General features: G+C 44.6%; 1 protein-coding gene across 1 annotated transcript; it reads right to left on the reverse strand.

Annotated features, from left to right (window-relative positions):
- Positions 1-265: 265 nt before the first annotated feature.
- Positions 266-16,015, reverse strand: LOC106094495 (DNA replication licensing factor Mcm5). Its single transcript, XM_013261721.2, has 4 exons — positions 15,501-16,015; positions 14,330-15,440; positions 556-1,377; positions 266-497 (listed from the first exon to the last, which is right to left on the reverse strand). Exons 1-4 carry the CDS (start codon positions 15,656-15,658, stop codon positions 381-383), a joined length of 2,208 nt encoding a protein of 735 aa, XP_013117175.2. The 5' UTR covers positions 15,659-16,015; the 3' UTR covers positions 266-380.
- Between the last annotated feature and the right edge of the window lie 1,868 nt (positions 16,016-17,883).

Below are 17,883 nucleotides of genomic sequence, written 5' to 3' on the forward strand. Positions count from 1 at the left end.
TGTATGTGGCTTGGTTCTGCAGTTTTGTTGTTAGCAAGCTCTTTGAAAAATTGATGAAACACAGGAATATTTCTGAAGCTTATTGTGTTCGTTTGGAATTCACTGGTGACACCGATTTATGAACAAAATTATTTATGAAGCTGTGCCAAGATTTGTGAGACAAACAATACAGATCAGTGAAGAAAAAGCAAAATATTCGAAGCTAAAAAAAACGTCCGCTCTCTTAAGATATTCTTGTTAGTTTTATTCTGAACAATTAGTGCAAAACGATAATAGAACTGTCTGATTTTATTCAGGAAAATATTTTTACTTTATTTAAAAAAAAAAATTACGTTTCTTTCTCTTTTACGTTTTCTCAATAAGAAATATAATAAAAAAAACTAACATAAACGATATAACATCTTTCTTTGCATACGATGCTGCAATTCTCCACGGCGTATCATGGTGTGAATAACCTTAAGTATTGAACGTTCCTCATATCTCTGACGCAGGAAATCCTGTAAGATATATCCTTATATATGACATATTATTACAATAAATGATAAAACGAGTTACCTGTACAACATTTTGTTCCGAAACTTGCGATCCAATAGCAAAGCGTCGCTTTAGTTGTTTCTCTATCCTATTAAGTGTTTCCTGATCTTCCTCTGTTGTAAATCCTTCTGCTCCCGCTAAAGTTCCTGTCATTGCCGCATCCAAAGTAGATACCTGGAACAGTCGTAGCGCTTCGTTTACATGCTCGTCTGTCGCAAATGGCAGTAAATGGATTTTCGCTAATGATTCCGAAATGCGGATAATGGCTTCTAATTGACGAACGGTAATAGGTATGCTTAAACGTTTGTCAGCCGATTTTTCCTGTTGGTGAGCTCCACTGCGCATCAGAACATAGCGGCTTTTCAATTTTTCACCAGCTTCTTCACTTAAACGCGGTCCACAATGGGTGCGACAAAAGTGAATATATTTTTTGAAAACTGACAGAGAAATTTCACCTTCATTCTGTTCCGCTGAACTGGTCTTATTAGATGACAGATGAACATTAATTATATGCTTGGCGAGAGTTATATCTCTCGATTCATCGTGAACGTCTTTTACAATAAATATCATATCGAAACGAGATAGAATTGTGGGCATGAAGTCAATATTTTCTTCGCCTTTGCTGTCGTCCCAACGACCGAAAATAGAATTAGCGGCTGCTAACACAGAGCATCGAGAATTCAACGTGGTTGTTATGCCAGCTTTAGCTATGGAAATAGTTTGCTGCTCCATGGCTTCGTGAATAGCCACACGGTCATCCTCTCGCATTTTGTCAAATTCGTCTATACAGACCACACCACCATCCGCCAATACCATTGCCCCGCCTTCCATAACAAAATTGCGCTAAAAAATATGTATATTTGAAAGAGTTAAATTTATTATTGATAAACACAAATGTGGAAAATAAGTCACGTAAAATTGGTATACAAAGCAAAAATCTTGCAATAATTATTAATCAAAACTTAACATGGAAGGGTACTGTATAAAAACATACTTATACACCCCACAGAATGTCAGATCTCTTCTAGCATGAGTTTTTCAGTAAATACTTCTTACGTTACGTTAATTGGCTATGACAGAATATTTGTTCCACTTGCCGAACGTAGAATAGCGTTCCAAGCGCCTCGATATTTTGCGCTCATTCTAAAATCTCTGACACCAAGTTTCGAGGTGTCTGCCACAACTTGATTTTTCCATCGCGCTTTTGGTCTTTCCGGTTTGCGTGTACCACCGTCTTTGCCTTCAAAAGACTTCTTTGCTGGAGCTTCTTCATCTACTCTGACAACATGACCTAGCCAACGCAGCCGTTGTATTTTGATGCGTGTAACTATGCTATCGTCGTCATACAGCTCGTGGTTCATACGTCGCCTATATTCTCCATTAACACAAACTGGTCCTTATATTTAACGAAGAATCTTTCTCTCAAATACTCCACGCACTGTCTCATCTGCTTTCACAAGTACCCATGCTTCAGAACCATATAACAGCACGGGTAATATCAGTGTCTTGTATAGTGTAATCTTCGTCTGTCGAGAGGTGGCCTTGTTTCTGAACTGCTTACTCAGTCCAATGTAGCATCTGTTTGCCAGCATTATTCTTCGCTTTATCTCAAAACAGGTGTCATTCGTATTGGTTACGGCGGTGCCGAGGTAGATAAAGTTACTGTCTCAAAGTTGTGGCTCCCAATTTTCTCCATTTTCTTTATCTGCTCGGTTGTGCAAGGCTTTTTGGGAGTTGAAACCATCCATTTCGTCTTATCTCCATTTACTGCCAGACCCATTTTCAGTGACTCTTTTTCGATTCTTTCAAGGCTGCAGTTACTACTTCCGGTGACCGACCATGATATGGATGATGTCGTCGGCATAGGCGAGTAGCATGTGTTTTCTTGTGATTAGTGTGTCATATCTATTCACATCTGCATCTCGTATAATCTTCTCCAGCAGGATATTAAAGAGATCACACGATAGGCTGTCTCCTTGTCTGAAACCTCGTTTGGTATTAAATGGTTTGGAGAGATTCTTTCCTATTCTTACTGAGGAACGCGTAGCAGCAAGGGTCATCCTGCAGAGTCTTATTAATTGAAATGCCTTTGAACGTAAAAGAGTATCGAAGGCGGCTTTGTAGTCAACAAAGAGATGGTTGGTGTTAATTTGCCCTTCGTGGGTCTTTTCCAGGATTTGGCGCAGTGTGAATATCTGGTCTAGGGTGGATTTACCAGGTCTAAAGCCGCATTGATAAGGCCCAATTATCTCATTGACTTTAGGTTTTAATCTTTCACACAGTACGCTCGAGAGTATCTTGTATGCGATGGGGAGGAGACCTATTCCTCTGTATATGGCACATTCCGTCTTGTCTCCTTTCTTGTGTACGGGACATAGTATGCTGAAGTTCCAATCATCGGGTATGCGTTCTTCTAGCCAGATTGCGCAGATAAGCTGATGCATACGCCTCATCAGCGTGTCACCTCCGGTCTTAAATAGTTCAGCGGGTAACCCGTCGGCTCCTGGTGCCTTGCTGTTCTTTAGTCTTCGCCGCCAACATCGGACACTAGCAGTTCGGTAAAATGTTCTTTCCATATCCTCAACATGTTATCTGTGTCACTTACCAGATTTCCTTCTTTGTCTCTGCAGGAGGATGTGGCTGCACCAAAGCCATCGGTTTGGTGTTTAATTCTTTGGTAGAATTTCCGGACCTCATTCTGACTCCTGTACATCTCAATTCGCTCACACTCACGTCTTTCCATTTCCTTTTTCTTCCTGCGGAATAGAGGAGAAACGTCCTCTCTCCTTTTCTCCCGATACCTCTCCTTCAGCTGACGCGTTGCTACTGATTGCAGGGTTGCTCTATATGCCGCATTCTTGGCTTCAGTAGCATCTCGACACTCTTGGTCGTATCATGGGTTTCTTGGAGGAGGCTTCCGGTACCCAAGTACGGATTTCGCAGCATTTTCTGTAGAGTGGGCAATAGTTTGCCACTGCTCCATTATATCATCGGAACAAGGAGTGTTTTCATGAAGCAGTTGGGTCAGTCGAGAGGAGTATGCCGCTGCCATTTGTTGTGTTTGCAGTTTTTCAATGTCCAGCTTCCGTGCAGTGTCAGATCGTATTTTCCTCCCATGTTCAAACGGGTGCGAACCTTTGCTGCAAAAAGGTAATGATCCGAATCTATTTTCGCGTACATCTAACACGCTGGATGAATGCCTTCCATCTATCACAACGTGATCAATTTGGTCTGTCGTGTTTTGATCGGGTGACAGCCATGTGGCTTTGTGAATATTTCTTTGTTGAAATCTGGTGCTACTAACTACCATGTTTTTTGCCGCGGCGAAATCTATCAGCCTCAACCCATTACTGCACGTTATCTCAAAGAGCAAAACTCAACTAGAAATGACACATAACGCAATGATAAGTTACGTTTACGGACAACAAAGATAGGAACGTGACTTTTCGTTTACAGCTTTTGGAGATCTACTTAATATAAGAACATTTTTAATGATGCATGGATTCTTGTTTGAACCATTTGGTGCACCGGACGTATTGTTATTTCCCTCCAGAAGAATTTTCCTGTAACTCGTAATAGGTCATTATTTATGGACAAAATAAGGATAGCTGCGATAGAGGTATCCATTAGGCGGTTGATGATCTGCGTCTGTTTTCGGTGGAGCAGCAGATCTAGAGCCCGGGAGTGGGTTTAAAATGGACTCCAAAGACCCAACAGCTGCGATGGTGGTATCAGGCCGTACCATGTTGTCTGCTACTGAAACCTCGACTGGTGGAGTGGCTGCTTCAGGCTCCACTAGACGACAGACGACTGGTCAGCAGGGGCTTTGACGAAGACACCTGGTTGATATTTATCGTTGTGCGCTAAAAATGATTGGTGAGATCCGGCCAGATGCAGCACAAGATTTAGTCAAGAAGGAAGATATTCCTTCTCGACCTACGGATTCAACCAGTTAAAACTGAACGTCTATAGAAGCGGTGGAGTTGGGGAATCAGGAGACGACTCAGCAGTTGTTGCTGAATACTTGCTGAGGAACTATCGACCATATCGCTAAACTCTGGCGGATTGCAGGAGACTGAAAATCCCCCTGCCACAATCGAGACAGGAGGGGATGGCATCGAAACTGGAGCCGACTAGCCCTGTGCGGGTGGGTCACAAAGTTGGACTGGGCTCAAAATGTACGCCAGCGGGGAAGTACGGAACTCAGAAAGTACTTCGGCAGCAGCAATTAGTGAAGCATCTAAGGAGAAATCATCCACACCGCAAGTGCCCATTGTCTTGAGGAAGAGTGGTTCCACAGCTTTCTCACCTGCCCCTGAATGCGTACGGAAGCTCATCATGACAAGTTCTTACGAATCTTGTGAGGGTGGAAGTTCTGAATCCTGACTGTGGTCCGGTTTCTACAGATAAATATCCACCATTTTAAGGCCGCTCCGGCGGCACTAAAGGTCCTCCTGATGGCAGGGGGATTTGACGTAGTTCTTATCCAGGAACCATGGGTGTGTAGAGGAATGGTTCGTAGGCTAAGAATTCCGGGATTTAAACTTCTGAAGGGTACGGGGAATGGGAGACATAGATCCTGTTTTCTTGCAAAGAGTAGTTTAAATGTTCTTCCTTCGTTAAGCACTGAAGATTTAGCAGTAGCCAGCCTTGAAATAAACAAGTCTCATTACTGGCTGGCTTCCCTATAGATGGCATAAGATTCAGAGATGCTGCCTTCAAACCCTAAGTCGCTGGTTGAAGCGACTGGTGACTCGCTTGTGTCAGCATGCGGAGGTTATTAAGGTAATTGTGTCTGAGCGAAAATTCTTTGGGCGATAAGAAGTTTCGACTCCTTTAAGTCGCCAGGCCCTGATGATGTATCACCGGTTGAATTACAAGCTGTGTCTGATAGACTGGTTTCCCGGCTTAGGGAGATATACTCTGCTTGTATCAGAATGTCATATGAAGGGACACGAAGGTCATTTTCATTCCGAAAGCAGAAAACCCTACCACACGAAAGCGAACGATTTTCGTCCTATTAGTCCGTCATCTTTTATGCTAATGACTTTTGAGAGGTTGATAGAAACATATGTTAGGGCAAAGGTCCCTGGAGATCGCCTGTCGCGGCAGCAGCATGCATATAATAAAGGCAAATCCACTGAAACAGCACTTCACGACCTAGTCGGCTGCATAGAGGGTTCTCTCGCTGTCAAAGAATATAGAATAGTAGCATTTCTTGACATTGAAGGTGCCTTCAATAATTTAAAACCGACGTCAATCATGGCGTTGAAGTTTCTGGCATCAACTCTACCGTAAGTAAGTTTATTAATAACCTACTTACTAATAGATGCATTACGGCAAGCTTGGGATCTGTGGAGTGTACGGTCTCCTCTACTTTGGAATATAGCCATTAACAATATGTTATTGTCTCTGGCAGAAAAAGGAGTAAAAGTGGTCGCGTATGCTGATGAAGTGGCAATTGCAGTTAGGGGAAGTTTCCCAGCACTCTAAGAGATATACTTCAGGAAGCTCTACGTGCAACAGCAAACTGGTCTAGCAAAAGTGGTCTAGGAATAAATCCGTGCAAGACAGAAATAGTTCTTTTCAGCAGGAGATACAAGTTGCTTACAGTGGAACCTGTCTCCTTGGGTGGAGAGAATGTTCCATTTACAGAAAGCGCAAAATACTTGGGTGTTTTGCTGGACAGGAAATTGAACTTCAAATCGAACAGTTTGGAAAGGGCAAGAAAGGCCACACTTGCCTATACACCTGCAAGAGAGCCATTGGTTAAAGTTGGGGGTTTAGACTGCGTGTCTGCATTGCATTGGGTATATACTATAGTTGTCAGACCTATAATGATATATGGTGTTGTGGTCTAGTGGACAGCACAAAAGTCCACCTGCTGCTCAATACTTAACCGGATCCAAAGGATGGCTTGTTTGTACATCACAGCCGGACTGAGGACGACACCATCTGATGCACTGAATTTAATGCTACATCTTATGCCTCTGGACATCGTGGCTACCCAAATTGCAGCGACTACTGCCGTGAGGTTAAGGGAGCTTTTTCATTGGTCATGTGCCGGTTATGCACACTGTGTTATCCTTGATGCAATATCCGATATTCTAGGCAGTGTGGATTACAACCTGCCTGAGCCGCTTTTAGATAAAAAGTACTGTACCACTATTTCTGATAAAACCAATTGGTACTACGATATCCCTGGTAATAGAAGTTACCTAGACTAATCTACGGATGGTTCCAAACTAAACGACCAGGTGGGCTTTGGTGTGTACTCTAAAGATCCAACGACGAGGAAGCGGGATAGCTGTGTGTACCACACAGGCTGGAATATTGAGGTCCAATCCGTGTGGTGTTCATTGCTGTCACAAGAAGCTTAGCTGCGAGCTAAGCTCGTCCACATGTTGCGAATAGTGGAATGCTCCATACAGAGTCTCAGTGAGAGGCCGGGCGGAAACCGGCTCTTGCACAAATATTAAGTGCTTATGATGCTCGATATGTCAAAGCGAATTATTGGCACCTTTGAATAACCAATGGCCACCCTGTTCCCGCGACGATCGGTCCTTTGGACCGAAACGAGCTTGCTCACCTAAAAGAGCTTGAAGAGGATTGCCACTATCACACGAAAATATGACTACAACAACAACAACGAGAACCCAGGAGACAACGACGCTAGTGACCCATTGCTGTGTATGCACGCACAACACATTGCGACATATTCAGCGTGACTATACTCCCGTAGTGACGTAAGGCCAAAGCAAGATCGGAAATGTACCCACTCCATGTACCGGTTACACCTCACCGACACCGACCGATGATGGAGGCGGTTTTGGCAAACCGAACATAACAAGGGCCCGGGGTTCTTTTCAATCCCGGCACGGAACAGAAGCTTGCGGAGCCGGCGCAAGCAGTGGTACTCGCAGACGAGCGTGATGAGATTCGTGCTATGGACCCCGCTAACACCAGAAGCAGCGAGCTGAATCTGGAAATAAACAGGGTAGTCAACGAACATAAGCGGAATTTGTGGCTGGAACACTTGGAGCAATGTAACTTAGGCACCGGTGTAGACAAACTCTCGAACCCCGGTAGACGGGATGACAGGACCTCAGTCACTTTTGGCGAGATAACCGTGACTGATCCGAAGAGATGCGCCAGGTTGTTCCACAACGAGAGAGACAGGGCAAGGAGGAGAGCCATTCGCCGTATTCGTGGTCTCCGAGCCGATGAACAGCCATCGCAATTTACCGTGAGCGAAGTTACGAATGTCATCCGTGGCGCCTAATCTTCCAAGGCGTTGGGCCCCGACGGAATCTCTACATTGATGTCGAAGAATCTGGATTCACCTGGGGTTGAGTACCTTACCACTGTCCTCAACCTGTCATTGAACACTCTTATAGTTCCCGATGTCTGGAAAATGGGCAGAGTGATCCCGCTACTGAAGCCTGGAAAAGACCCGAGTTTGGGGGAGTTGTACAGACCGATCTCCCTTCACTTACCAGTGGCAAAGACGCTTGGGGCATTATTCCTCCCGAGCCTCGTAGGAGAATTTCCATTCGCCGAGCATCAACATGGATTTCGGAGACTGCACAGCACAACAACAGCTTTGCATGCCATCACCGCACACATTTGCCGTGGCTTCAATCAGACCAGGCCATGTGATAGGACGGTCCTCGTGGCACTGGACCTATCGAAGGCATTCGACCAAATTATTTGGTCGATGCCAAATTATTTGAGGACATCGCCAACACGTCCCTCCAGCCAGGTCTGAAACGACGGGTCGCGAATTATCTGTGTGGTCGCCAGTCAATTGTGGAATTTAGGGATAAGAAGTCGAAACACCGCAGAGTGAAACAGGGTGTTCCCCAAGGTGGTGTGATCTCCGGCACTGTTTAACCTCTACCTATCCTCCATTCCACCCCTTCCAGACGGCATAGAGATCGTATTATATGCGGAAGATTGTACGATCATGGCATCAAGCCCCCCACCCATTGATGACATCTGCGATAGGTTGAACGTCTACCTCAACGAACTTGCCTCATATTTTGATGCAAGAAATATGAAGATATCCGCCACCAAATCTTCAGCCATTATTCACTGCAAATACGCGTGAGGTAAACACTGAGCTGAGTGTGATGGTCGATGGAGAAATGATTCCGACCATCAAGTGTCCCAAAATACGTGGCGTCACATTTGACAGCTCTTATACATTCTTCCCACATGCCACAGTAATCTGCGATAAAGTCAAAAGTAGAAACAAGGTCCTCAAGTCACTTGCTGGCAGCACAAGAAACCTTGTTGACCACGTACAAAGCAGTTGGCCGGTCTGTGGTAAGTTATGCAGCGCCAGTGTGGTCTCGTCAACTTTGTGACGCGCAGTGGAATAATATTCAGATCTGTCAGAATGCCGCCCTCCGAACTGCGACGGGCTGTCTCCTCAGTTCTTATGTGGACCAACTCCATCAGGAGACAAAGATCCTACCAGTGCGAAGACATAATAACATGCTGTCTAAGCAATACCTTTTGGGCTGTTATCGCAGGAACCATCCAAATCATTATCTTGTGGATAGATTCCCACCGCCCAGAAGCCTTAAGGTAGATCTACTCGATCAGCGCTACAAGAGAGAACCTCTAGATCAAGCGGCATATCAAGCGGGTCTGAACAACATTCATGCAGACACGGTAATTGGCTACCGGGTGAATGTAGTCCTTGGAGAACGACCGCCACCCAATGCACCCGAAGAAATCGACCTCCCCCGGCAAACCAGAGTGATTCTGGCTCAATTACGTTCCGGGAGATGCAGCCACCTCAATTCCCACAGAGCTAGGATTGATGCCGCCGTGCAAGATGTATGTCCCGATTGTAACCAGGGACCGCACGATACACGTCACCTGTTTAACTGCCCGGCCCAATCCCATGGCAGCCGGTTGTACGTACCGGATTGACCCGATGGAATCTTCATCGGCAAGGGCTGCCGCCTCAGTGTACGTGTTCGTCTTTTTTCGTCATGGGAGAGGCACATCCCGGAGTGCCTTCTCCGTATGCTTTTGGTCCGTGCCGGGATTGAAAAGAACCCCGGACCCTGGTTCTGTTCCGTTTGCCAGAACCGCCTTCATCATCGGTCAGTGTCGGTGAGGTGTAACAGGTGCTTGGAGTGGGTACATTTCCGTTCTTGCTCTGGCCTAACTTCGCTACGGGAGTATAGTCATACTGGCTATGTCGCTAGGTGCTGTGCGAACTCAGCCAGCAGTGGGTCACAAGCGTCGCCGTCGTCGCCTTCGGCGTCCTCGTCGTCGGACTATGTGACCCCCCCGACCTCTCCCGTACGGCAATTTATGCAAAGACAGCACCCTAGCCCTACTATTGCCAGGCCAGTGTCGGGAAATGTATCGTTCCTGCAGTTAAACTGCAATGGACTGCGAGGCAAGATTGATGAGATTGTGGATTTTATGAGTCGGAAGAGCATATCGGTCGCAGCGATCCAGGAGACAAAGCTGACTAACACCTGCAGCTTGCACAGTTGTCACGGCTACAATGTGCTACGTAAGGATCGCTCAAGGAATGGAGGTGGGGGATTGGCCTTCGTTATACACCATTCCGTGCAGTATAGACCTATCTCGCCTGCGCTTGACGCTAGTGACCCATACATGGAATGTATGGGGGTAGCAGTCAAGTCTGGTACTGCCGAGATAGAGATATACAACGTGTATATACCGCCGGTTGGCAGCTGTGTCCCGATTAATGGCCAGGCCTACAGCCCCGACATAAGTGGGTTGCTATCTGGCCATAGTCGTCTGGTTCTGGGGGATTTCAATGCACATCACTCGTCATGGCATTCTCCCCTAGGCAACGACCAGCGTGGCATAGCTTTGGCAGAGCAGATAGATAGCTCCACGTTTTGCACGGTGAATGAGGATGCCCCCACTAGGATTACGAGGAGGTGCAGCAGCTCGCCAGACATCTCAATCGCATCCCCTGATCTCCTGAGTGACGTATCCTGGCAAGCCGTCATCTCTTTGGGGTCAGACCACCTCCCCATAATCCTCACCATCGACCGACCACCCGACTTCATAACCTCTGAGCGCCGAACGTTCATCAACTATAAGAAGGCCAATTGGACTGGCTTCAGAGAGTATACCAATCGCCGCTTCAATGAACTGCCACCCCCCTCTGATGTGCTTGTGGCCGAGAGGAAATTCCGAGACATCATCAACGCAGCAGCCGCTCGCTTTATTCCAGCCGGTCGAATACCGCAAGTGCGACCCAATTTCCCGGCGCAAGCAGTGGTACTCGCAGACGAGCGTGATGGGATTCGTGCTATGGACCCCGCTAACCCCAGAATCAGCGAGCTGAATCTGGAAATAAACAGGGTAGTCAACGAACATAAGCGGAATTTGTGGCTGGAACACTTGGAGCAATGTAACTTAGGCACCGGTGCAGGCAAATTGTGGGCCACTGTTAAATCTCTCTCGAACCCCGGTAGACGGGACGACAGGACCTCAGTCACTTTTGGCGAGTTAACCGTGACTGATCCGAAGAGATGCGCCAGGTTGTTCAACCGTCAATTTATCGTGCATCCCGAGAGAGACAGGGCAAGGAGGAGAGCCATTCGCCGTATTCGTGGTCTCCGAGCCGATGAACAGCCATCACAATTTACCGTGGGCGAAGTTACGAATGTCATCCGTGGCGCCAAATCTTCCAAGGCGTTGGGCCCCGACGGAATCTCTACATTGATGCTGAAGAATCTGGATTTACCTGGAGTTGAGTACCTTACCACTGTCCTTAACCTGTCATTGAACACTCTTATAGTTCCCGATGTCTGGAAAATGGGCAGAGTGATCCCGCTACTGAAGCCTGGTAAAGACCCGAGTTTGGGGGAGTCGTACAGACCGATCTCCCTTCTCTCACCAGTGGCTAAGACGCTTGAGGCATTACTCCTCCCGAGCCTCGTAGGAGAATTTCCATTCGCCGAGCATCAACACGGATTTCGGAGACTGCACAGCACAACAACAGCTTTGCATGCCATCACCACACACATTTGCCGTGGCTTCAATCAACCCAGGCCATGTGATAGGACGGTCCTCGTGGCATTGGACCTATCGAAGGCATTCGACACGGTCAGCCATGCCAAATTATTTGAGGACATCGCCAACACGTCCCTCCAGCCAGGCCTTAAACGTTGGGTCGCGAATTATCTGTGTGGTCGCCAGTCATTTGTGGAATTTAGGGATAAGAAGTCAAAACACCGTAGAGTGAAACAGGGAGTTCCCCAAGGCGGGGTGATATCTCCGGCTCTGTTTAACCTCTACCTTTCCTCCATTCCACCTCCTCCAGACGGCATAGAGATCGTATCATATGCGGACGACTGTACGATCTTGGCATCAGGCCCCCCACCCATTGATGACATCTGCGATAGGTTGAACGTCTACCTCAACGAGCTTGCCTCATATTTCGCTGCAAGAAATCTGAAGATATCCGCCACCAAATCTTCAGCCACACTGTTCACTACAAATACGCGTGAGGTGAATTCTGAGCTGACTGTGATGGTCGATGGAGAATTGATTCCGACCATCAAGTGTCCCAAAATACTTGGCGTCACATTTGACAGCTCCTACACTTTCTCCCCACATGCCACAGCAATCTGCAATAAAGTCAAAGTAGAAACAAGGTCCTCAAGTCACTCGCTGGCAGCACTTGGGGTGCAGACAAAGAAACCTTGTTGACCACGTACAAAGCAATTGGCCGGTCTGTGGTAAGTTATGCAGCGCCAGTGTGGTCACGTCAGCTTTGTGACACGCAGTGGAATAATATTCAGATCTGTCAGAATGCCGCCCTCCGAACTGCGACGGGCTGCCTCCTTAGTTCTCATGTGGACCACCTCCACCAGGAGACAAAGATCCTACCAGTGCGAAGACATAACTACATGCTGTCTAAGCAATACCTTTTGGGCTGTTATCGCAGAAATCATCCAAATCATCATCTTGTGGATAGATACCCACCGCCCAGAAGCCTTAAGGTAGATCTACATGATCTAGAGCGTGAGGTCCAGCGCTACAAGAGAGAACCTCTAGATCAAGCGGCATATCAAGCGGGTCTGAACAACATTCATGCAGACACGGTAGCAGACGCGTTAACTGGCTACCGGGTGAATGTAGTCCTTGGAGTACGACCGCCACCCATTGCACCCGAAGAAATCGACCTCCCCCGGCAAACCAGAGTGATTCTGGCTCAATTACGTTCCGGCAGATGCAGCCGCCTCAATTCCCACAGAGCTAGGATTGATGCCGACGTGCAAGATGTATGTCCCGACTGTAACCAGGGACCGCACGATACACGTCACCTGTTTAACTGCCCGGCCAGACCCACTCGACTCAGACCCAGATCCCTGTGGACGCACCCCATCTTAGTCGCGGAGTTCCTGGGTCTTGACACTCAACAGAATCAAGCAGACGAAAGATAGTACACAATAAACTGCTACAACAACAACAACAACAACAACTGCCCGGCCAGACCCACTCGACTCAGACCCAGATCCCCGTGGACGCACCCCATTTTAGTCGCAGAGTTCCTGGGTCTTGACACTCAACAGAATCAAGCAGACGAAAGATAGAACACAATAAACTGCTACAACAACAATCGGCTGCCATGGGATTGATATCAAGATATATTGGTTGCCCAAAAAAAAAAGAAAGTAATTGCATTTTTAATAAAACTCAGAATTAACTTTAATCAAATATACTTTTTTACACTTTTTTTCTAAAGCAAGCTAAAAGTAACAGCTGATAACTGACAGAAGAATGCAATTAGAGTCACAAGCTGTGAAAAAATTTGTCAACGCCGACTATATGAAAAATCCGCAATTACTTTTTGGGCAGCCCAATACTTTGATACAGCTTATCTTTATACCCAACCTGTCTATGGTGAACAAAAGTAGTCAGTAGCGTGATTTGGCGACAGAAGGACAGACAAGACCTTCTAAGAATTCTACGACGATCAAAAATATACCACTTATATAAAGGGTGATTTTTTTGAGGTTAGGATTTTCATGCATTAGTATTTGACAGATCACGTGGGATTTCAGACATGGTGTCAAAGAGAAAGATGCTCAGTATGCTTTGACATTTCATCATGAATAGACTTACTAACGAGCAACGCTTGCAAATCATTGAATTTTATTACCAAAATCAGTGTTCGGTTCGAAATGTGTTCAAATTTTGACAAATTTTGTTCAGCGATGAGGCTCATTTCTGGTTGAATGGCTACGTAAATAAGCAAAATTGCCGCATTTGGAGTGAAGAGCAACCAGAAGCCGTTCAAGAACTGCCCATGCATCCCGAAAAATGCACTGTTTGGTGTGGTTTATACGCTGGTGGAATCATTGGACCGTATTTTTTCAAAGATGCTGTTGGACGCAACGTTACGGTGAATGAACACATTTCGAACCGAACACTGATTTTGGTAATAAAATTCAATGATTTGCAAGCGTTGCTCGTTAGTAAGTCTATTCATGATGAAATGTCAAAGCATACTGAGCATCTTTCTCTTTGACACCATGTCTGAAATCCCACGTGATCTGTCAAATACTAATGCATGAAAATCCTAACCTTAAAAAAATCACCTTTTATATATTGGTTGGGTTAGTTATATGCATTATGAAATGTTGTGATTGTCTCTCCTGAAATATATTTTAAAGACACATGCCTGCCTCAATGAATGTAGTCAAGATACCAAATTGTACAAATGTTAGGATATAATTGGCATTAGGGCCAGATATGTGTAGTAACATAATAAACATACCGTTGCGGGGTCTTTTATTACAGAAGCTGTTAAACCAGCTGCACTAGATCCTTTTCCAGAAGTGTAAACCCCAATTGGTGCTACTTTCTCTACAAATTTCAACAACTGCGATTTAGCTGTACCAGGATCTCCAAGCAGCAGAACATTTATATCTCCTCGCCGACATAATCCATCCGGCAACCTTTTACGGGATCCTCCAAAAAGCATACAAGTTATAGCCTTTTTAATGTCGTCTGAGCCAAATATACTTGGAGCCAGTGATTTCGAAAGACGTTCATAGATATCTGACGAGGCAGCCATTCGTCGAAACATTTCTTCCTCATCCGTACTGATATTGCTATATCGTGAAATAGCTCCAGAACCCTCGGTGTCAACAGTGATTCCAACAACACGCATGTATGGTGCTCTCACACCTACGACAGCCTTTTCGCGTCCATCTTGTCTTGAAGGTTTTCCCACTTTTCTTATGGAATATATTCCTTGTATAAGCACACGATTTCCTGGTACTACACGTTCGCATAGAGATCGTTCACAAAATAGTTGTAAATGCCTTGGAATTTCCCCCTGAGGTACAAAATCGGGCAGCTCCTGCAGCTTGAGTATTTGGTAGTCGACGCACTTGCATTTATCAGGCATAATAAAAAAAGGATCCAAGGGACATTTTGGTCTACCCGCTTGATCAGTTGTACACTTACGAGGAAGAGCATATCCTTCCAATCCCGGATTCACTTTTAAATTCGGAATTACTGTGTGACACGATCGGCACATTATGGACATTCGTGTTGCCTTGGCATCAATTCCCGACGCAGCCACAATAATTCCTGCAATTTTTACCAATCTTGACACGCTGTCCGATTTAATGTCACGAATATTTGTTGGATTGGAGTTCGACATTATCAACACCTGAATATCATGCACATTTTCTTCTTGCTCAGGACGAGGTGCTGTTATTTCATCTGCAACTTCTCTAGCTGCTTCTTCAAATATCTGCATATGTTCCGTTGGTTGTTTTGTTAATTTGTCGGCGAGTGTCTCGTCAAAACCAGCTAAGTCTTCCATTTCCACTTCCAAAAAAAAACGCCCATTGAGGTAATTCCTTTTGAGAGTATCACTGAAATCCATATTCAATAAATAAGCTTTATGATTAAATTGAAAATAAACAATTGTTTACCGATATTTATAAAAGAAATTATCTTCGTTGAAGGTACGCAGGAAATCCTTATACTTTTTTTTAACCGCTTGCATATTAATATTGTTCCCATCCTGCTGCTGCCCTTCACCGAGCAAGTTATCAGAAAAGAAAATACCAGCTTCATCAAAACCTTCCATTGCTTATATTTGTTTCAAAAGACTGCCAAAACACAAAATGAAACGATATTAAAATGATGGAGTTCCAAAGTTATACCGTAGCTTCAATGCCATAAATTTCCCGCGTTATGAACAACGCAGAAGTAGGTTTTTCGATTTTATTCGCTAAAAGTCGAAGCCCATTTTCAAATCGAACAATCGGTTTTAAGACTCAACAATCGATTATTTCAAAGGCGTATTTAAAAAGGTGGGCTAAAGCGTATTTATAAGGTGGCCGCATCGGCGAATTGCTACAACAAAGAATCTTTTTTGGGAACTTGATATGCCAAAATTTGTAAACAGGGCGAAAAAATATCGATTTTCCGTGACATTTTAAATTTACGGCAAATTTGCTTCAACCAATCAGAGCAAGAAGAAAGAAGTTTATTAATTTTTGAGTATCAAACAAGAAAAAACAAATTATAAAATGTTCAAATTCCCATTAGCTCCAGAGGCTTTACCCACAAAACCACCTAGTTGTTCACTAGGTTATTGTACCGATAAAATAGCTGGCTCATTTCCAATTGGGCTGAAATTGTTTCCAACTTCAGAGGCGTGTGTCTCGAATATAACCAGGGACCACACATCACAAATGTCAAATGCATGGTGGCGAACATGAGGTTTCCTCCTAAATTGAGTACATACTATTTTGATGGGCAGTGTAATAAGCGTACTACTAGCAAAGGGCTCGAATAGGAATATTGTGATTAGAGCTGAATCACCACAAGGACGGTTTTTGTATCCCTTTTTGAGGCTCTTGGATAATTGTGGGATTTTCAAATCATTTGAAAAGGAATGGGTAAAAGTTTGCTGGATACGAGATCATGATTTAATCTTGGTGTGTGGCCGCTCAGAGTGCATATAGTATGCTGCCAAGATTGACCAACGGGTTTGGCGTTAAAAACCGGAAGATAAATTTGGTGCCATTCTTTAATATGAGGTAACTTGGTGTGTTCAGGAAACCACTCCTACATGTGGAGCTGCCGCTCTTACTATTGATAAGGGTCCTTATAAGTCATTGCAAATGTCAGGACTTTGACGTTGCGATGGACACATGACGGACTTACATATGATTCGCGGCTGAGCACCTATTTTGGCATTGGCCTAAAATTGCTGGGGTAGCTGCAGGGCTATGGCTAAATGAACACCTTTTTTACTGTCTAAATTATTTCTGGGCACATGGTCCTGATGCATGTTGACTCTTCATCTTCTACATTATAATGTCTGGCATTGTACCGCCGTAAATTTTGTCTGTGTTCTTCAGAGATTTCTCTTTGAATCTGATCTTTTTGGGGGCGACAAAGCGAATGAGGTTGTTGGACGCGTACCATTATAAAACCAAAGTTTAAGAACCATAACAGCAGCAAACACAAAAATCAATTCAGAGAATTTTTATTTTGAAGTTTATATTTTAATAAGGCGAATTGAAAAATGAATTGATATATCAAGTTCCATCAGCTGTGCTGATGCGGCCACCTTATGAAATACGCCTTGAGGTGGGCCTATCAGCAAAACTGAAGGATCTACAGATGTCAAAACAAATTTGAATTCGCCGCAAAACAAAAAACGGCAATTTAAATTTCAAAAATTTTAAATTAAATTATTTGTGTTTTGTTTGATTGTTCAATTATTTGAATAGTTTCTATAGTTCGTGGAATATCTTGTGTGAACTAAAACTTTTTTGCAATTTAATTATTAGTTGGACGTTGGAAACATTGTTGTTGTTGTAGCCACATTTTCACGTGGAGGTGGCAATCCTAGTCAAGCTCCTTCACATAGATCGGACCTCAATGTTCCAGCCTTTGTGGTGTTTACAGCTATCCGTGCCGGGGAAACACTGATATTGATTGAAAGTGACAAAAATGCCTAACTTGACAACTACATTTCAAATATTTCAGGTATTTGAGTGTATGTAGGAGAACTATTTCTGTACAATCTGCCATCTTGTCATCAAGCTGATCGTAGTTTTGCCAACACACACAAAGAAATTTGTGTGCGTGTGCGTACAAGAGCAGAGAATATGCGAGAAAGAAGATAACAACAATGAGAATGCAAACAAAAATCTTTCATTTTATTACCGTCTTTTTATGTGGAACGGGATTGTATTCTTTTTGGAGGAGAGCGAAACAAAAACAAAGTCCTTACTTTAATAGGAGGAGTGGACTTATTACTCCAGATGGGTTACCAAGAGCGAACTGTCTGAATTG

This window comes from Stomoxys calcitrans, chromosome 2 (assembly GCF_963082655.1).
Source record: "Stomoxys calcitrans chromosome 2, idStoCalc2.1, whole genome shotgun sequence".
Lineage (NCBI taxonomy): Eukaryota > Metazoa > Arthropoda > Insecta > Diptera > Muscidae > Stomoxys > Stomoxys calcitrans.